The 18,486-nt window shown below is 43.6% G+C and overlaps 1 protein-coding gene across 4 annotated transcripts in view; it reads right to left on the reverse strand.

Moving 5' to 3' along the window:
• Nxpe3 (neurexophilin and PC-esterase domain family member 3) overlaps positions 1-18,486 on the reverse strand; it is a 57,102-nt gene that overhangs the window by 17,403 nt on the left and 21,213 nt on the right. For all 4 annotated transcript variants that reach the window (XM_029544421.1, XM_029544419.1, XM_029544418.1 and 1 more), the window contains exons 3-4: positions 8,108-8,862; positions 2,171-2,244 (exon numbers count right to left, since the gene is read on the reverse strand). In XM_029544421.1, the coding sequence (XP_029400281.1) occupies positions 2,171-2,244; positions 8,108-8,862 (829 nt within the window). The remainder of the gene's footprint in view (positions 1-2,170; positions 2,245-8,107; positions 8,863-18,486) is intronic.

The raw sequence follows: 18,486 nt of genomic DNA on the forward strand, positions 1-18,486 counted from the left end.
ACACACACACACACACACAGAAGAATGGGCCTGGGTGTTGGGTGGTCAATGCCTTTAATCCCACCACTCAGGCAGCGAAGACAGGAGTTCAAGGGCAGACTGGTCTACAGGGCTATACAGAGAAGGCCTATCTCAAACCTCCCTTCCCCCTCCAAATTATTATTATTTTTTTTTTGAAAAACAAAAAGCTCCTCCTATTAACCACTCTACAGGACACCTGGGAACACAACACAGGAGGCAAGCTTGGCAGAATGGAAGGAGAGAAGGGTGTGTTCATTAGTAGGTAAGCTGTTGAAGTGCAGTGTTACTGAGAAACACCACACACAATACACACACATCCATACAATTGGCAAGTCATCTGGTTCAAGTAGAAAGCAAATACAGACCTGCATCAGGAGACTAAGACTTCTCACATCTAACAGTGGAAGCCAGACTATATATGGTCTACAAATTTTATTTATGTCATATAATCCTTTCGTGAATTCTGAACTACATACCAGTGTTTTAAAACATATTACTATCACATTTTAAAACTCAGATTCTTGGGGGGGGGGGGAACAAAAACAAAAAATAAAACAAACAAAGTCTTAAGATGCAGTGAGGAAAATCTACAGGTGTGGCCACAGTGGGTTTGTTTGTCAGGAAACAAAGGACCACACTGCCCCCTAGAGGTAGTCCTGCCTCTTGGATTCTTTCTGCACAGCTTACATCTCTACCTAATAGCCTTCCACTTGGTGCATGTGTATAATCAATCACCTAGTGCCTGTGGCAAAGAGGATGGCAATTTATGCAGTGTGGGGGACAGTTGCTCTCAATAACAACAAAGCTCTCTCCCACCTACACAGTGTCTCCTAGCTCTCTAAATTTACTACAGCAAAGGCACTACACTCCTCTGAGTTTCGCTTTATGGTTTTGGTGCTTTGAGACAGAGTCTCACTCTGTAGCCAAGGCTAGCCTGGAAGTCAGCATGCTTGTAGTGCAGGCTAGCCTTGAACTCAAAGCAGTTCCCCTCCCTCATCCTCCCAAGAATGACAGATGTACGCCGATGCTCCCAGCTGCCTCTTCTGTATCCATACCTAGGCCAGTAGATCAGAACCGCATCGACTTGTGATTTGTTTGTGCTTGTGTGTCAGTGCTCACCACAGACTGAGCCCTGGGCCACGGGCATGCTGAAAATGGGCACTAACCTACTGAGTCAGAAGCCCACCCTCTACTCAAGCGCTTAACACTTTCCAAGACAATTTACATACATGTCATGATTATCTATAGAACAACGCCCGCCAACAGAACTTTTTATGTACTGCCAAATACGATGTGTGTGTGATTCTAAAAACTGAAGTTGGTGGTTTGGGTTTTTTGTTTTTTGGTTTTTTTTATTTCAAGTCATTTCTGTTTTAATAGCCACAAAAGACTAGGAGTTTCCACATTGGATAACACAGCTCTAGAACGGTGGTTCTCAACCTTCCTAAGGCGGTGACCCTCATATTCTGGTGAGCTCAAACCACGCACTTAGCTCATCGCTACTTCACAACTGCAATTTTGCTGCTTTGTGAATCATAATGTAAATATCTGTGTTTTTTCAATGGCCTTGGACAAAACCCCTGGGAAAGTCACTTGGCTCCCAAAGGGGTCGAGATCCACAGGTTGAGAAGCGCTCTTCTAGAGACTAACCCTTGAAGAGACAAATGTAGAGTGTATAATGGAAGAAAAAGAAGACAGCTTTCACATTAGCGGGCATAGCAAAACCCAGAATTAAGGACGCAAGATCTAGCTGACTTTTTTATTTTAATTACGCTTTTAATAGTTCCCGATTATACTCAGAAGTAGCCATGGCATATGAATGGGTTTAAAAATATATATATTGTACAACAATCCCCTTAACAAAAATCACAACATTGGGCAAGTCCAGTCCATCGGGCTGGAGAGATGACTCAGCAGTTAAGGGGCCTTGCTGCCCCAGCGGGGATGAGACTCACAGGGTTGCACAGGGTTCCTAGCTGCCGCATGGGTGACACCTGAGCCCCAGGAGACCTGACACGCTTGCTTACTTACCTGCCTCCTGAGGGAACTGCATGCCTGGTAGTACGCGTGCAGACATGCAGGGGAAACACTCGAAACGCAAGGACTTTATTAAAGAAGGGGAAACGTCCTCAAGCTCGTTTGTCTTTACCTTTCGTCCGCCTGGAAATCACGGTCACCCAGTCAGGCCCGCTGGAGTTGATTGGCATCTTGATATTCACACCACTTTGGAAGGAATTTTTTAAAAAAAGAAAAAGAAAAAAGAAAAAGCACACGCTTAGATTGTGAGTCAGGGACATTTGTCTGCAGTTGTGTGTCTTTGCCTGTCAGTGAAAAACTACATGTGCTTTCACTGAGCATTATGGTGAAGTGAAAAAATTACCCAACAGGACTAATAGCTAATAAACCAGGGCTCTTGAGAGAAGGTTATATAAAATAAACATGGATTTACTAAGTGTGCATTCACTGATGCAGACACACACATGTATAAAAGAGAGAGAGAGAGAGAGAGAGAGATCCAAAATTACTAACTTTTAGGGATAAGAGAATGTCCACTTTGTGACCATGTTTTTGAGGCCACAAGTCCACACTGAACTAAGTCACATGTCACACTTCTTAGACGTGCCCAGAACTGAGAGACATCCCATGGAGATGTCTGCCCCGAAACAGTACTTTCTTCAATTGCAGACTCCTTGGTGTCTGCTCCCCTTACTGTAACATATATTCCTCAAGGGTATGGGTGGGGCTTCTCTACGTCGCTTTCCTACCTTTAGACCATGGGCCAGCGTCTATGCTCAGTAAATTCTTTACTGCATGGGAAACTGAGGGAGAACAAAAGCCAGCAGCAATGAATGGGACTCCAGGAACACTATTCCAGAGCCACTATCAGGACTCTCAGACTTATCCAAAACAAGCTCTAAAAATGGAGAGTGCTCGGCCTCCTGAAAAAGGAATGAACCATCAGGAGATTTTCACTGCTTCATCAGTTGCACAAAAAATGTGTTCATTCTATAGAAAATTAGTAAGCTCCTTTTATATTCTGGGCACCGTTCTAGCCCTGGCTTACGTGGCAAAACTCCCAGAATATCTTCCCTAATTGGAACTGACATTCTACAGAAGGAGACAGAAAACCAAGTCATAAAGGATGCCTATTCAGGGCTGGCCACACAGGAGGATAACGGAATTTCATATCTTACATAGCGACACTGGATGACCTTCAAGAGGGCACATATAAACCACTCTTATGAGCTTGGAGATTATTACACAAAAATAGATAGATACCTTTCATATGAAAATGCCTGAAGGATAGTTTTCTCCATAATTTTCCTTCAAACATTCTTAACCTCAATTTAATCAATATTTTAGTCAGCATTCTACATAGTATCAGTATTGAAACTGTCCATATCATAAAAAGCTAAAGAGATGAAGAACCTTCCTAGATTTAAAAGGTAACCAAGTATTGTTGTGGTTTGAGTAGGAATGACACCGCGCCCCGCCCCACCCCACCCCTCTTCATAGACTCCTGTCTTTGAATGCTCGGCCCACAGAAAGTGGTACTATTAGAAGGCGTGGCTTTTTTGGAGTAGGTGCGCTTCCTTGTAAGTTGCTATATAGTAAGTGAGGTCTCTCAGGCCCAAGCCACCCAGTGCAATACACAGTCTCCTGGACCTGTGGACCAAGATGTAGAACTCTCAGCTCCTTCTCCTGTATCACATCTGCCTGCACACTGCCATGCTTCTTGCCATGATGATAATGGACTAAACCTCTGAAACTGTAAGCCAGCTCCAATTAAATGTTTTCCTTATAAGAATTGCTGTGGTCGTGGTGTCTCTTCACAGGAACAAAACCCCAAGACAGTATAGAATGTGATCACGGATTAAATTAACAAAGGACATTACCAGGGAAATGTAAACATGAACTAGGGTCAGTGGGCAATACTGATATATCAATGACAAATGTCTCAGCTGTGATAACTGTATTAAGATTACATGCTGGACAGTTCGTGCTCTAAAGAAAAACAGATACGGAAGACATTAACGACTGAGAATTTAAAGGAAGGTGGGTAGGTGGTGGTAATATCAAAGTATTCCCAAAGATATAAGGCAGTTGGAGAGGGTATTGATTGCTTACCTTGTGGTTGGTTGCTTTGGCTGGTGGGGTTTATGTGCATGCATGAGTGCAGGTATGCGTGTGTATACGTATGGCAGGAAGGCCAGAGAACAGCTGATAGGGTTTCTCACCATCCTATCACCTCGCCGAGTAGACTAGACTGGCTGGCTTGAGAGCCCTGGAGCTTGTCTTCGCCACCCCTAAGCTGGGATCGCACATGCTCACCACCACACTCAGATCTTGGTACACTCTAGAGACCTAACCTGGATCCCCCGTGTGTGCCAGCAATCACTTTACAGACTGCCCTGCCTCTTCTCTGTTGTGTGCTATCCTGCTGGAGACCAGACCCTTGAACTCCCAACCTCTTGCCCTGGCCTCCTGAGTTTGGGTTACAAATACGAGCCACCATGCCTGGGGGAGGGTGGGGAAAGCATAGGTCATGTTAAAATAAAAAGAGAACTTTCAGTGAGAATGTCATTTTGAAATTCCTGCCCTTATAATAGAATCTTTAAGGTATCTTCCCCAAACCACCATTTTCTCGCTCCTGAGGGCAAAGAACAAAGACTGTATCACCTTAATTGCCGACCTATGATTTGAAGATCCAAACGCCAAAGCTAGCCAGGTGAGGTCACTGTCTGTAATTCCGTCACTTGGGAAAATGAGGAGGATCACCACAAATCTGAAGCCAGCCTGGGGTACATAGTGAATTCCAGGAGAGCTTGGGCTACATCGTGAATTTCAGGACAGCCTGGGCTATATACTGAATTCCGGGACAGCCTGGGCAACAATGAGATCCTACCTCAAAACAAACAAAATGACAGCAAAGCTTTGTCATTTTTTTAAACCTAAGCAAGGTTATGAACAAACAAACAAACTCAGGGCACTCAGGAGAGCTCAAAAAAGTGTGCCCAAGGCCTTTAAGACCGGCTGTCTTCTTCTGAGAGAGGCTCCTGCAATGGTCTACAACTTTAGCAGTGTGAACGGTAACAAAAACGAAAATTAATCATTGGGTTTCCATAAAATGGAAGCTACCTCAAATACTTCCCCAAGCAAACATCCCAGGTAGAGAGTTTTATAATGATCCGACTGCAACCTACGATGTGCTGCTCCCAGGATGGCATATAAGGGTGGGCATTATTTTTTCTTTCTGTAGTAACAGTTTTTTCCAATCACTTTTGTCTTTAATAGTGGGATTTGGTGTTAGGGATATCTCTGAATGTTTCACTTTTCAATTCTCTCTCTCGCTCGCTCGCTTTTATCCCACTATCTCCCACATGGAACTTGGTTAAATCATAACCCTCCCCTTTGCTCCCTTCCTTCTTCTCCTTCTTCCTCCTCCTCTTTCTCCTCCTCCTCCTCCTTCTTCATGGGAGCTGCATCAGACAGACTGACAGACACAACTCCGGAGAGGGGCAACTGGATAATCTTCACGTGCAAGTTCATAGAAATGAAACAATCTGTTCTTATCACTTAAAAATAGCAATCTTTACGTCCAGACGCAAGATTTAAAATATGTAAATATGGTACACATATATGAATTTTTAAAATAAATTTAATTTAAAAAATTAAAAAGAAATAAAACTAAAACCCTTGGAGCTTGGCAAGGCTGCGCGCCTGTAACTCTGATCATTTACTAGGCTGTGTTGGCAAGATAGGTTTTCTGCCAGTCTAGATTTATATAGTGAGACTTGGTCTCAAAAATAAATAAGTAAATACAAATAAACGTTTAGATTTATGTGTGTATGTGTGTGTGTTGTTTTGGTTTTTTGTTGTTTTTTTGTTTTTTCCTTTATTTTCATTTTCAGTTTTTATTCAGCAATACAAATTCTTCTAGAGAACGATTCAGCAAATGCATTGAATGGGCTCCCTCTGCTGGCCCAATGAATAAATGCATGAGGTGAGTTCACTGGCATAGTGACACCTTGTGGCAGAATGCCGGGGCCACAAGCTAACTTGTGGAAAAAGGAAAATCAGTTTGAAAAATTTGAGAAGCTCCTAAAATGCTTCAACATGATATTTCTCCTACCAAAATGAGTGGCCATAAAATATTAACACATCAGGATTTCTAATTTAACTCAACAAAGATAGCTCTCTACCACAGTTTTACAAGTAAGCATTTCATATGGAAATAAAAATATCTGGGGGCTGGTGAGATGGCTCAGTGGGTAAGAGCACCCGACTGTTCTTCCGAAGGTCCGGAGTTCAAATCCCAGCAACCACATGGTGGCTCATAACCATCCGTAACAAGATCTGACGCCCTCTTCTGGAGTGTCTGAAGATAGATAGCTACAGTGTACTTACATATATAATAAATAAATAAATCTTTAAAAAAAAAAAAATCTATAAGGGAAGATCCAGAAGGGGGTGGGAAAGAAGAAAGAATGTATCAACAAAACATTTTGGATTGAAAGTTTAGATTTTGAATTTAAAAAAGAAAATATTTACAAAGGCTGAGGGGATGGCTCCGTGGTTAAGGACACTTGTCGCTGTTAAAGAGGACCTGGGTTTGAGTCCCAGCACCCACATGGTAGTTCACAACCATCTGTGAGCCTGTCTCCAGGGATCTGATGCCCTCTTCTGACCTTTGTGAATACCAAGCATGTACATGGTACACATACATACATGCAGGCAAAACATACACAAAAAAATCAGGTCTCTAATAACATTTTAAATATGTATTTATACAGTCTTTTAAATAATTGTGCTTTTTTAGACCAGGTAGTCTTATAATGTCATTTCTTCTTTGAATTTTTTTTGGGGGGGGGGGCATTTAGTAATTATAAACACTTACAAGGCACAATAAGAAATTGGCTAATCATCACAAATTTACCACTTGTTCATGATGGAGACATTCAAAATCCACTCTAATTTCTTTCTTTCTTTTTTTTTTTTTACATAATCAATTAGCTATTGTAAACCCTAGTTATCTCGATACAACAGAACAGAAGAAATAACTTCTTCCATCCAACTTCTCCTATCCCCACTTTCTTATCCCGGAAGTGAAGAAAACATAAATTTCAACTCATACTGATTCTATACTTTCATTCTGCCCATTACCCATATACTGACATTGTGCTGAAATGTTCTGTGTTCATGTTCAACACATATGTCTCGGCAACAATCCTGTAATCCTTTCAACAGCCGTTAAAATAGAGGGTTTGCTAGGTTCTCCTGCTTGCTAAGTTAACAGTATACTGTCATACTCATAGTCTTACTATGCAGAAACATATTTAGTATTTAAAAGCTGATCTCTCCCCCTCCCTCTTCAAAATTTTAGCATCACACGACCCTCAAGCACCAATGACAGGACTTCAAGACCTCACTTCTGGAGTCGGGGGCGGGTGTTGGATACACAGACGCCATAGCGGGGGTGGGGATGTTGGGGTCCGAGAACTACTTTTGTGAGAGTTGGTCTTTGCCTTCCACCCCATGAAGGCGGGGCCTCTCTTGTTTCGCCTATCCACATACTCCAGGCTGGCTGGTCTGCAAGCTTCTAGATCCTTCTCATCTTTCTGCCTCCCATCTTGCCACAGGAGTACTGGGATTACACTGCGGCAGGCTTTTTATGTGGATGCAAAGGATTGAACTCGGCTATCAGATTTGCACAGCAAGCGTATACAGAACCATCTCCTGCTACTCTTGGACCTTTAAAAAAAAAAAAAAAACCTTTTGTGTGCATAAGTAGTCTTGCCTATGTAGCAATAAACATGGTAGCATCTGAATAAGAACAAAAAAAAAAAAAAAAAGAAGAAGAAGAAGGGTAAAAAGGTCTTTAATTAAGTTGAACAAGCACCAAATTTCACTTTTAAAACAGTAAACAAAAGTACAAACCTGCTTGTTTTCTTACTCAACGCCTCTTCTGAACAGGGCCAGGTTCAGACAGACAAGAAATGAACACTTACTTACTCGGGGCTCCTAAATGCGGCAGAGACAGTGGGGAGGATCATTACCCGCTAGAAGCAGGAAGGCTTCCTCGTACCTCTGAAAGAAAGCACTTTCGGCAGCAGTGAGAAGGCCCTTCGTGTATCCGCCCTTGAAGTGGTTGATCCTGCTGCTGCAGGGGAGTTTCTTTGGCTTGAAGCAGAACCAGGGCTCTCCAGTGGACAGATCCGTAAAGTTGCACAGCGGAAGACTTCCGGGAAGACAGACGTTGCACTTCATTGTTTCGGAAATCCTACCCGATCGGAAGAGACTCTTGAAATAGACCCTGTCTGGTTTCTCTTCCTGCAGGCGCTGAAGGACTCTGATCCCTTCACTGGGGTGAACCAGAGACACGGACACTCTGACTCTGCCTGGCCAGAGCAAAGTGAAAAACGCCTTGTAAAATCCATTCTGGTAGTCTACCACGCGGCCCACGGCGCCGGCCTGCAGCTTAGGCGAGTGTATTCTGGCCTGCAGGTAATCCCCGCCATACTTCTTGGGCTTCCCTTGAAAATCTTGCACATGAACCAGCACCTCCAGCCGGCTCCCCACCCTGAAGAAGGCTGCGGAGTTCAAGATGACAAAGTAGCTGGAGGAAGGGTCCGTGCTCCTCACAAACGGGACCAGGTCCACGTCAGGCACCTTCCACTTGGAGGCAGCGAGCAAGGCATCCTCCTCTAAGCGTTCCTGGCTAGACAGGGTCTGGTGCTCATAGCCGCAGTACGCATTCCGACTGAAGCCTGTAGCCTGCGAGGAAACATACTGTCCGCTGCTGTCGATGAACGTCTCTGATAGCGTCTCATGGTCCAAGTACTACAGAGAAAGACAACAGAAACCACTGCTGCAGTGCTGCAAATATTAGGCAAACGCATCTCTGCTTCAGTTTAAATGTGTAGAAAATCAACCGGGACGACCCTGCTTCACCAACCACAGCCTGCAAGTTTCACAGTGATTGTAACAAAATAAGATTAACGGACAATTCCTAGAGAGGTCTCTATAGTTTCAGAAAGATTACCTATAGTAGCTGTATGTGGGTTCCTGCAGTAAACTATATGAGAAAAACTCCCTTGAGTTTCTACCATGGAATGGAGAAAAGAACCTTTTTATTTTTTAAAAAAAAACGTCAGTTAGTATTAATCAGATAAGAAACGACTTTTCCAAACCCTAAACCTACCTGGGAAAGGTAAAACCTCTACCTCCAACCTGTTCCAGGGATAAGAACCAACAAGTACTAAAGAAGCCCACATCAAGGGACTCAGCTCACCAAGGGACTCAGCTAAACACAGACTAGCTATGCTACCAACTGTCCTGCAAGCCCTCAGAGCACGGCTCCTGTCACCAAGCTCATCATGTGTACAATTCAAGGACAAATTGCAAGACAAATTACATTTTTTTGTAATTACAAAAAAAAAAAATCAGAATTTGAAGAGATCCAACGAGAATGCTAGACTTCTCAGATTGGAGCTTTTTAAGCAACAGTGAATGCAGCTCGGTGGCACAGTGCTCGTCTCGAATGCCCTCACTTCAAGGCTTAGCAACACAAAAGCCTAAAACAATAAAATAAAACTTTTAATTAAGCAACTAACTCTCAGGCCAGTGCCTCCGTTGGCCGCTCTGACCAGTGGACACACATGTGGTGGCCCCTACGGCTGTGCGAGGCTCTGGGGACCAGCAACAATGGGTAAAATGTGTCATGTCAGCATCTCAGGCTCTGACCACAGCTGCCTGCAGCTGCGGTAAGATGGGATCACAAAGGTGGATGGTGCTCCCTGCCGCTGACTCCAGATGTCCAAAGCTCTGCTTCTGCGCAGAGGCGAGCAAGGCTCCGGCTAAGATCGGAAGAAAATAGAAGAAGACAACGGGACTGGTGTGGATGTGGAAGGAGCTTGTGAGAGCTACGCAATATGGCAATCCATGATACTGGGGCTGAGGGCAACCCACAACACCATGACATCGGTCTGTGGCCACTAAAATGCCAAAAGATACTATCTGGGCCACTGAGATGGCTCGCAGGGTCAAGGTGCTTGCCACCAAGCCTGACGAACTGAGTTCAATCCTCAGTACCTTCATGGTGGAAGGAGAGACCCACGTCCTGCAAGCTGTGCACAGCGGCCAGCACACTCACACGAATACACAAAGTAAAGAAATGAACTTTTTAAAAACGGGGTGCTAATCATATCCTAACATCCAGGACGCTGAAGACTGTACTGAGACTGTACAGAGCTCTTTGTTTCCTCACACTGGAAACACCAGGTTCAAAGGCTGGTCGTGCAGATCATACCGCGGGGTAACACTGGAAAAGCACAAGGGACTACCACTGGCGTGAGGGCAAAACCTTATCCCAGTATCAGAAGAACAGCGTCCCGTCTCACGCTTATTTACAAGCTGCGCGGAATTTCACAAGAGGGCTTTCTGGGATGAAAACATGAGACATGATGAGACATGATATGGCTATCCAGGGCACCTACACTTGCTCCTGTGAGATCACCCCTGCGCTCCTTAGGCATCCTCCATGTCACTTAAGGAAAATTCCGTGAGTTGATTTAAACTCCGTCTTTATGCATCCATGCCATGATCTTTGCCTGTACAACCATGGAACTCATAGTATTAAGAAAGTAAATGGGCAATAAGGGGGAAAGCAAGTAAGATAAAGGTGAGATTAAAAATATTTTTTTAATAAAGAAGTATCTGTGGGGCTGGAGAGATGGCTCAGCGGTTAAGGGCACTGACTGCTCTTCCAGAGGTCCTGAGTACAATTCCCAGCAACCACATGGTGGCTCACAACCATCTATGGGGGGATATGATGCCCTCTTCAGGCAGGCAGATGTATTGGCAGCAGAGCACTCATACATTAAATAAGTTTGTTTGTTTGTTTGTTTGTTTGTTTGTTATAAAAAGAAGTATGTGTACATAAAGACTAAGATGGCTGAGTGTTTTCAAAATGGGAAAGAAAATTGGTTATTGTATGTAAGTTATGGAGGTCCCTGTCAGTTACATAGGCGTGTAGATGACAATTATAGGAGATGATATCAGTATGATATAAACATTTCTAAAATCAAAATTCAATACACTGATATCAGTCCTCTCTTTTTTTTTTTTAAGATTTATTTATTTATTATATGTAAGTACACTGTAGCTGTCTTCAGATGTCCCAGAAGAGGGCATCAGATCGCATTACGGATGGTTGTGAACCACCATGTGGTTGCTGGGGATTTGAACTCATGACCTTCAGAAGAGCAGTCGGCGCTCTTAACCACTGAGCCATCTCTCCAGCCCTCAGTCCTCTCTTAAAGCAGTGCAGTTACTGACCTGCCCTTAGTTATCAATCCCAGGAACTAACTTAACACTAATGGATGTCCCATCAGATACATTAGAAGCGTCTGGTTTCTATCCAAGCTTCTCCACATATTATGCAGCAGCTAAAAGGACCAGACTGGTGTGACTGACAATGTCCCAAGGTACTTAGGGACAGCTCTCAGAATATCCTGTATCCATGCCAAGTCACCTGTCCTTTTCCTTGAGGGAGCCATGGCGACCTCGCTGGGAGGATTCCGGTGAGTGGCTAGTCCACACAGAAGAGGGTCAACATACAGGGAAAAAAAAAATGTCCTCAGTGTTTCCAAATGACCCATGGTCATGCAAGGTCTTTGATTCATTCCTGAAACAACTGAGAAAAGGAAGGCTCAAGAAAGGTGACTGACCCCTGATGGTCCAGCTCCTAATGGGCTTGACAGTGAGAGAAGAGCGTGGTTAATTTTGACACTTGCATTGTCATAAACACCCCAATAGGACAGTATAACCAGAGGTTAAAGTGATACATATGTTTCTCTAATATGATTCAAAGGATCATAGTCCTGAAACAGTAGACTTAAATCAATCTGAGATGTTATTTGGACAACAATTTCTCACTAATGGTTTCTTTTTAATAAGAAAAAATGGCTACAGACTCACTATTGTTTTAACCTAAACCTCAAGGGGCAGATGGGGAAACAGTGGAGCAAGCTCCCAGAGGTAAGACTTGCATGCCCCACCTCCACTCCTCATCCTAGCCCATGACCACCCTGGCCCCGGCGGCCACCTGCCCTGCCCAGTATAGCCATGATCAAGGCCATCCCCATCTTCAACATCCAGGGTAAGCTGTAGCGTTCCAAGTTCTGCCAGCCCTATAGTGAAGAAACACAGCAGCCAATCATCAAGGGGACTTTGCACTTGGTGTCTATGTGAAATCAAATGTTTGCAATTCCCCAAGAGAACTATTAGCTGGAGAATCTGACAGTTTATAGACAGTATGCTACACTATTTTTGTCTTCTATGTGGGCTCCTCAGAAAGTGAACTTGGCATTTTTAGATCTAATTCAAATATTAGATGGTAGACAAATACTAGACAAATGTTTTGAAAATGCCTGTGACCTGGATTCAATATTCCAAGTAGACAAGATTCACAATATTCTTGGGGAATTAGTGATTGGGGGATGGGGTTAGGGTTGCAGACCAACATGAATGAGGTTGTTACATAAACTGATGCACAGAATAAATTGGACCAATGTTAGGCTGACTTAGCAGGCACTCCAGTCCATGATGCATCAGCTGTAAAGAATATGAATTTCATAATGGAATACTAATCAGTCATTAAAAAATACTAATCAGTCATTAAAAAATGACATCATGAAATTTGTAGGTAAGTGGGTTGGGACTAGAAAAAAATCATCCTGAGTGAGGAAACCCAGACCCAGAAAGATATATAGGGTTTGTATTCATGTATTCGTAGATATTAGTTATTAAATAAATAATAACCAAGCTACAATCCACAGACCCGTAGAGGTTAGGCATACAGAATGGGAGTAGGGAGGACACATGGATCCGCCTCGGAGGGGAAATAGAATAGATTTTATAGGTGGGCTGGGGGTTAGGGAAAGGTGTTGTTCTTAACAAAATATCAATTGTTTGATTTTACCAATGAAGACTCAGGAGCCAGATGCTGGTGTGAAAACCTGCTAGCTCAGTGAGGCAGAGAAATCAGCCAGCTGACCTTCCTCCACAGCCAATGCCACCCTCCCCCAAAAGAGCAGGTCTCCTCCACAGTCTCAAAACCCCCAAACTAAATGTCCCTCCCTCATACTCCCTGGGCGTCTCTCTTATCTGTCCTCCGGACTTCCTCTTACTCTCTATGGGTTTTTTCCCTATGTTCACTCCCTATGAACTGGTTGACTGCTCCATCTCTTGACCTATGGTTGACCTGATTTAATTCTGTGTTCAATAAGCAAAAAGCCCTTGGATTAAAAGTATGTGCTAGGGTTGAGCCACAACATAACTAGAAACAATTTTTTTTTTCCAGTAAATACCACAGTGACAGGGTTCACAGTGTGATCAAATATTCTGCGACAGGGAGGGAACAAACGGATCAGATGGGGAGGAGGAGGGAAGATGGAGATGAGGAAAAGAATGCAGAGAAAGACAGCTAAAGTTGAGGGGCATTGAAGAGTAGATATGGAAAACCTATGTAGTAGAAACCTCCTAAAATATATAAAGATTATCCTAATGAAGTCTCCTAATGATGGAGGAGACATAGTCCCAACTGTACATCTCTTGTCCCTAAACAAAGTTTCCATTAATGGAACTAGATTACATGCAAGTGAATTATTGGCCAAAATGATCCCATGGAAATCCCCAAACAATCCAGGCTGTGACCAAGACAATAGGTTGCTCTCCAAAAACTGACAACAAGGTCCCATTGTTTAAGACAATACCCACACAAGTCATTGAATATAGAGAAATTGAGCTGGTATTTACATGGAACCTTCACCCCTACATTCTAGTGTCTTTGGTATATAGTAAGGAACTCTATAGGCTACCCACCCCCCAAAAAAAAAAAAAAAAACCAACCAACCCAGCTATAGAATGTGTGGTGGTTTGAATATGCTTGGCTCATGGGAAGTGGCACTATTAGGAAGTGTGGCCTTGTAGGTGGAAGTGCATCATTGTGGGGTTGGGCTTGAAGCTCTACCCAGTCTATGAGATTCAGTCTTCTTCTGATTGCCTTCAGATCACGATATAGAACTCTTGGCTCCTTCTTCAGCACCATGTCTACCTGGACACTGCCATGCTTCCTGCCATGATGAGAATTGACTGAACCTCTGAGCCAGCCCAGATTAAATGTTTTCCTTTATAAGAGGTGCCTTGGTCATGGTGCCTCTTCACAGCAATGGAAACCCTACTAAAATAGAGCCTTTGGTCTGCAATGCTGTCCTCCCTGCAAGATATGCTAGGACAACGGTAGCTGAAAGCTGGTGGCGTAACCAACCCCTGTCTGACTTGACTTAAGGCCCACTCCATGAGATAGAACCAATACCAGCACTGTGTGGGTGGTCAAAAAACAGAGACCAGATAGCCCAGAGACCTAGGGTTAAAGCTTAATACTACTGGTCAAAATAAAAAGAAAAAAAAGTAGTGATAAAACGATTCCTTATGACATTCTGCTATACTCACAGATAAGTGCCTTATTCAGCCATCATCAAAGAAACTTTCTTCTGCAGAATTTGGGAACAAATACAGAGACCCACCCAGACATCATGCAGAGAGAAAGACACCTTGGAACACAGAACTCTAAATGAGATGTCTCCATCAACTCCATCCCAGAGCTCAGGGAACCCCAAAGAAGAAGAGACAGAAAGTGTGTAAGAGCAGATGGGATGGAGGACCAGAACTTCTAAACTATATCCATATATGAAAGTGATCTAAATGAAACTGCCAAGTAATAGGGGAGACAGAATCCCAACTGCCCATTTCTTGTCACCAAATGCAGCTTCCAGTGTTGGGATTCGGATACCTCTAATTGAGTTGTTGGCCAAAGGGGCCCCATGAAAATTCCCAAACAACTCAGGCTATTGCCAAGACAGTAAGTTGCTCTTCAAAACAAAACAAAACAAAACAAAACAAGAAAGGCCCCATTGTTGAAGGTAAGCGATACACAACTCACTGAAGATGGAAACGTTGAGTCGGTACCTACACAGAGCCTTCACCCTTATGTTCCAACATCTTTGATACAGGATCATACTCTGCACACTCTCGAAAAGGGAAACATAAACACTATGCCATCCATAAACCCTCTGCTCTACAATTGTGCCCCACCTGCAAGATATGCTAGGGCAATGGTGGCCAAACCTTGCAGGCGTAACCAACCAGTGTCTGATCTGACTTAAGTCCTACACCACAAGATGGAGCTCATACTCAACCCTGCTTGGGTGACCAAGAACCCAAGACCAGATAACTAGATAGCTCAGTGACCTAAAGGAAAAAACCAAATACTACTGGTCTAAAAGGGGGTGGGGGAGGGTGGAGAGAAGTAGTGATTAAAATTACTCCTGATAGTATTTTGCTCTACTCTTAGATCAGTGCCTAGCTCAGCCATCATCAGAGAAGCTTCCTCCTGCAGCAGATGGGAACAGATACAGAGACCCACAGCCAGACGTGACACATGGAGACAGGCCTTGGAGGATGCAGCTCTAAATAATATATCTCCATCAAATCCCTCCCTCAGAGCTCAGGAAACCCCCACGAAAAGGGAGGCAGGAAGAGGATGAGAGCCAAAGGAGGTGGAGGACGCCAAGAAAACAAGGCCATCTAAATCAACGCAGCGAAGCTCATGTGAACTCAGAGACCGAAGCAGCGAGTCTGCGCAGGGCTCACACGGGTCTGCACAGGGCAGCTCTTCTGCGCAGGTCTCTGATTCTTGTGCCCTCTTGTGTGCTTTTTCTTCTGTTGTTTTGTCTTTTCCAACTTTAATGTGATACTTTTTGTTCTCTCTTACTATTCTATTTTGTTATATTGTATTTTTTAAAATGGATGGATGGATGGATGATGGATGGATGGATGGGTGGATGGATGAGGGACAGATCAATGGATGAAAACCTAGCCATTAGGGTAAAAGTTAACAACTGAACTGTCACTTATACCTGATGGGAGAGGGAAAACTCAAGTTTTTTCCAAGGGAGTGACATTACAGACCTCATGTTCAGGAATAGTTGACCAACATAAGATGGACTCTATAGAGTAGCGTGCGTGCATTCCTGTGTGTTCCCCTTCCTCTCTTCCTCTCCTGGTATCTCTACTGCCCCGTGTGTAGCCACAACAGCAACTAGCCAAGATCAGCTCACAGGCCTGCCAACCAAGGAATTACTTGGTGCTAAGCCACCTAGCCTTTTTTGCAAATGTAGGGAAAAGAGAAAGGTTAATTTGCAACCCACCTGCACAGTTTTGTGTGCCTATAATCCCAGAGTTAGGATGGCTAGCAAAGGAGCATGGCCAGTTTGAGGTCCTCGTGAGCAAAACGGCGAGAGCCTGTCTTTAAAATAAAAGCAAAGGAACAAATAATCAAAATAATCAATTTGCTTTCTTTTCACAGGTGGCAGCTCTCTCCCAAGCCAGGCGCTTCAGATCTGTCATCTTTTTATACTCAGGGCCAAACAGAGGCTCATTTTTCAATCCATCAGTAACTATGGGTTACTGCCAACACTGGGTACCTGCTCACAGCCATCTGACTCCTTGCTTGCTGGAGAACAGCAAAGCTGTTTGCTGATGTGTTCACGCTCAGTGGACCTAACTGACGAAGGGATATTTACGTTCAGAGATGAGCATGAGGGCAGGAGGAGGCTGCTGGAACCTAGACGTGTTGTCTAGGCATGTAGAAGGAAGCACCACCCCATTGTTTAAACAGCCTTTCTACCTATCCACCCATGAAGGGGGGGATGCCATGTTTAAAAGCTAACACCCAAAGAAAGCAAAACTAATCAAGAGAGTTTGAACCCATCTGAACTGTCGGGTCTATCTACAGACTTCCAAGTGAATAATATTCCTTAATATTATAGCTGTTTAAACCAATGTCTTTACTTGCAGTCACAAGCCACAGTATACTAGTATATTGTACCATATATAGCCATAGCAATCTTACACAGAAAGAGCTCTACTGGAGGACCACAATACCTAACTTCAAAAACACTATGTAGTGACAATGACAAAATCAGTCATGTAGACTAGTGCAATAGAATAAAGGACCTAGAACAAACCTACATAGCTACGGCCACTTATTTTTCCCAAGTGCTGGGATCAAAGGCGTGCAGCCACTACCATCCAACCTCCCTGCACCTTTTCCTTAGGGACCCTGTATATACCACCTCACATTATCTTTTTATTTGGTATATATACCACCTCACATTACCTTTGTAATTAAAGTTGAGCCTGTACATTTTAGATAGTTATTAAATATGTTAACATCATGACGAACATAGTCAGGATCAGAAACACAGACCGTTAATGAGATTAAGGGTTGGAAGACTGCCAGACTTCAGCGCCTTTGCGGTCTCACCCCACACTCATCACCAAAACCAGAAGCATTTGAAATTCACAGAAACTCTGTCCCGGATCCTGTGACCTCTGCTTTCGACAGGAAGTAGTTTACCCAACTCCACCAAAGCCTCCGTCCCACGGTCTCTTCTTTCAGTCTTCTATACACAAACCTTCTGGATCCCTTCCTCCTTCCACCTTGGCACCCTCTACCTGCTCCATGAGCAAGAATTCCCAAATGCCCCACTCTTCAGTAGCACAGACCTCTGCAATACGACATCTTGCCCTCTTCCAGGACAGAAAGGCATATGGCTCCCACTACATCACTAGTGATCAACTAACAAGAACATCTCACAAGAGACGTGCACCCCATCCCACTCTGGGTCCTGTGTGCCATCTGTGTTCTATGCTTCTCTTTCCTCCTCTTCTCCAGTCTTATTTCTTCCCCCTCCTCAGATTGAAGTTTCTTAGACTTCTGTCTCCAAACAGGCTATTAAAAACAGTTAACAGGGGCTGGTGAGATGGCTCAGCGGGTAAGAGCACCCGACTGCTCTTCCGAAGGTCGTTGAGTTCAAATCCAAGCAACCAACTGGTGGCTCACAACTACATGTAACAAGATCTGACGCCCCCTTCTGGAGTGTCTGAAGACAGCTACAGTGTACTTACATAAATAAATAAATAAATAAATAAATCTTTTAAAAAATAAATAAATTTAAAAAAAAACAGTTAACACATTGACTCTCCCATCTGAAGCAACTTTAAGCAATAGAGCCCAGCTACATTAAATTATGGCTTTTCTGGGCATTGAACATGAGACTGTAAAGAAGTACCATGATCCTCATAGTTACCTTTTGCTTGTTCCTTGGAAGGTTCCAGGCTGTCGCTCAAGGAGGAAAAGAATGGAAGTGGCTAAGTCCAAAAAGATGGAATTGAAGAGTGTTGCTTTAAAAGCCAAGCAGAGGCTGAAGAGATGAATCAACGGGTGAAAGAAAGGGAGGGGGGGAAAGAAAGAAAGAAAGAAAGAAAGAAAGAAAGAAAGAAAGAAAGAAAGAAAGAAAGAAAGAAAGAAGAAAGGAAGGAAGGAAGGAAGGAAGGAAG

Source organism: Mus pahari, chromosome 12, assembly GCF_900095145.1.
Source record: "Mus pahari chromosome 12, PAHARI_EIJ_v1.1, whole genome shotgun sequence".
Taxonomy (NCBI): Eukaryota; Metazoa; Chordata; class Mammalia; order Rodentia; family Muridae; genus Mus; species Mus pahari.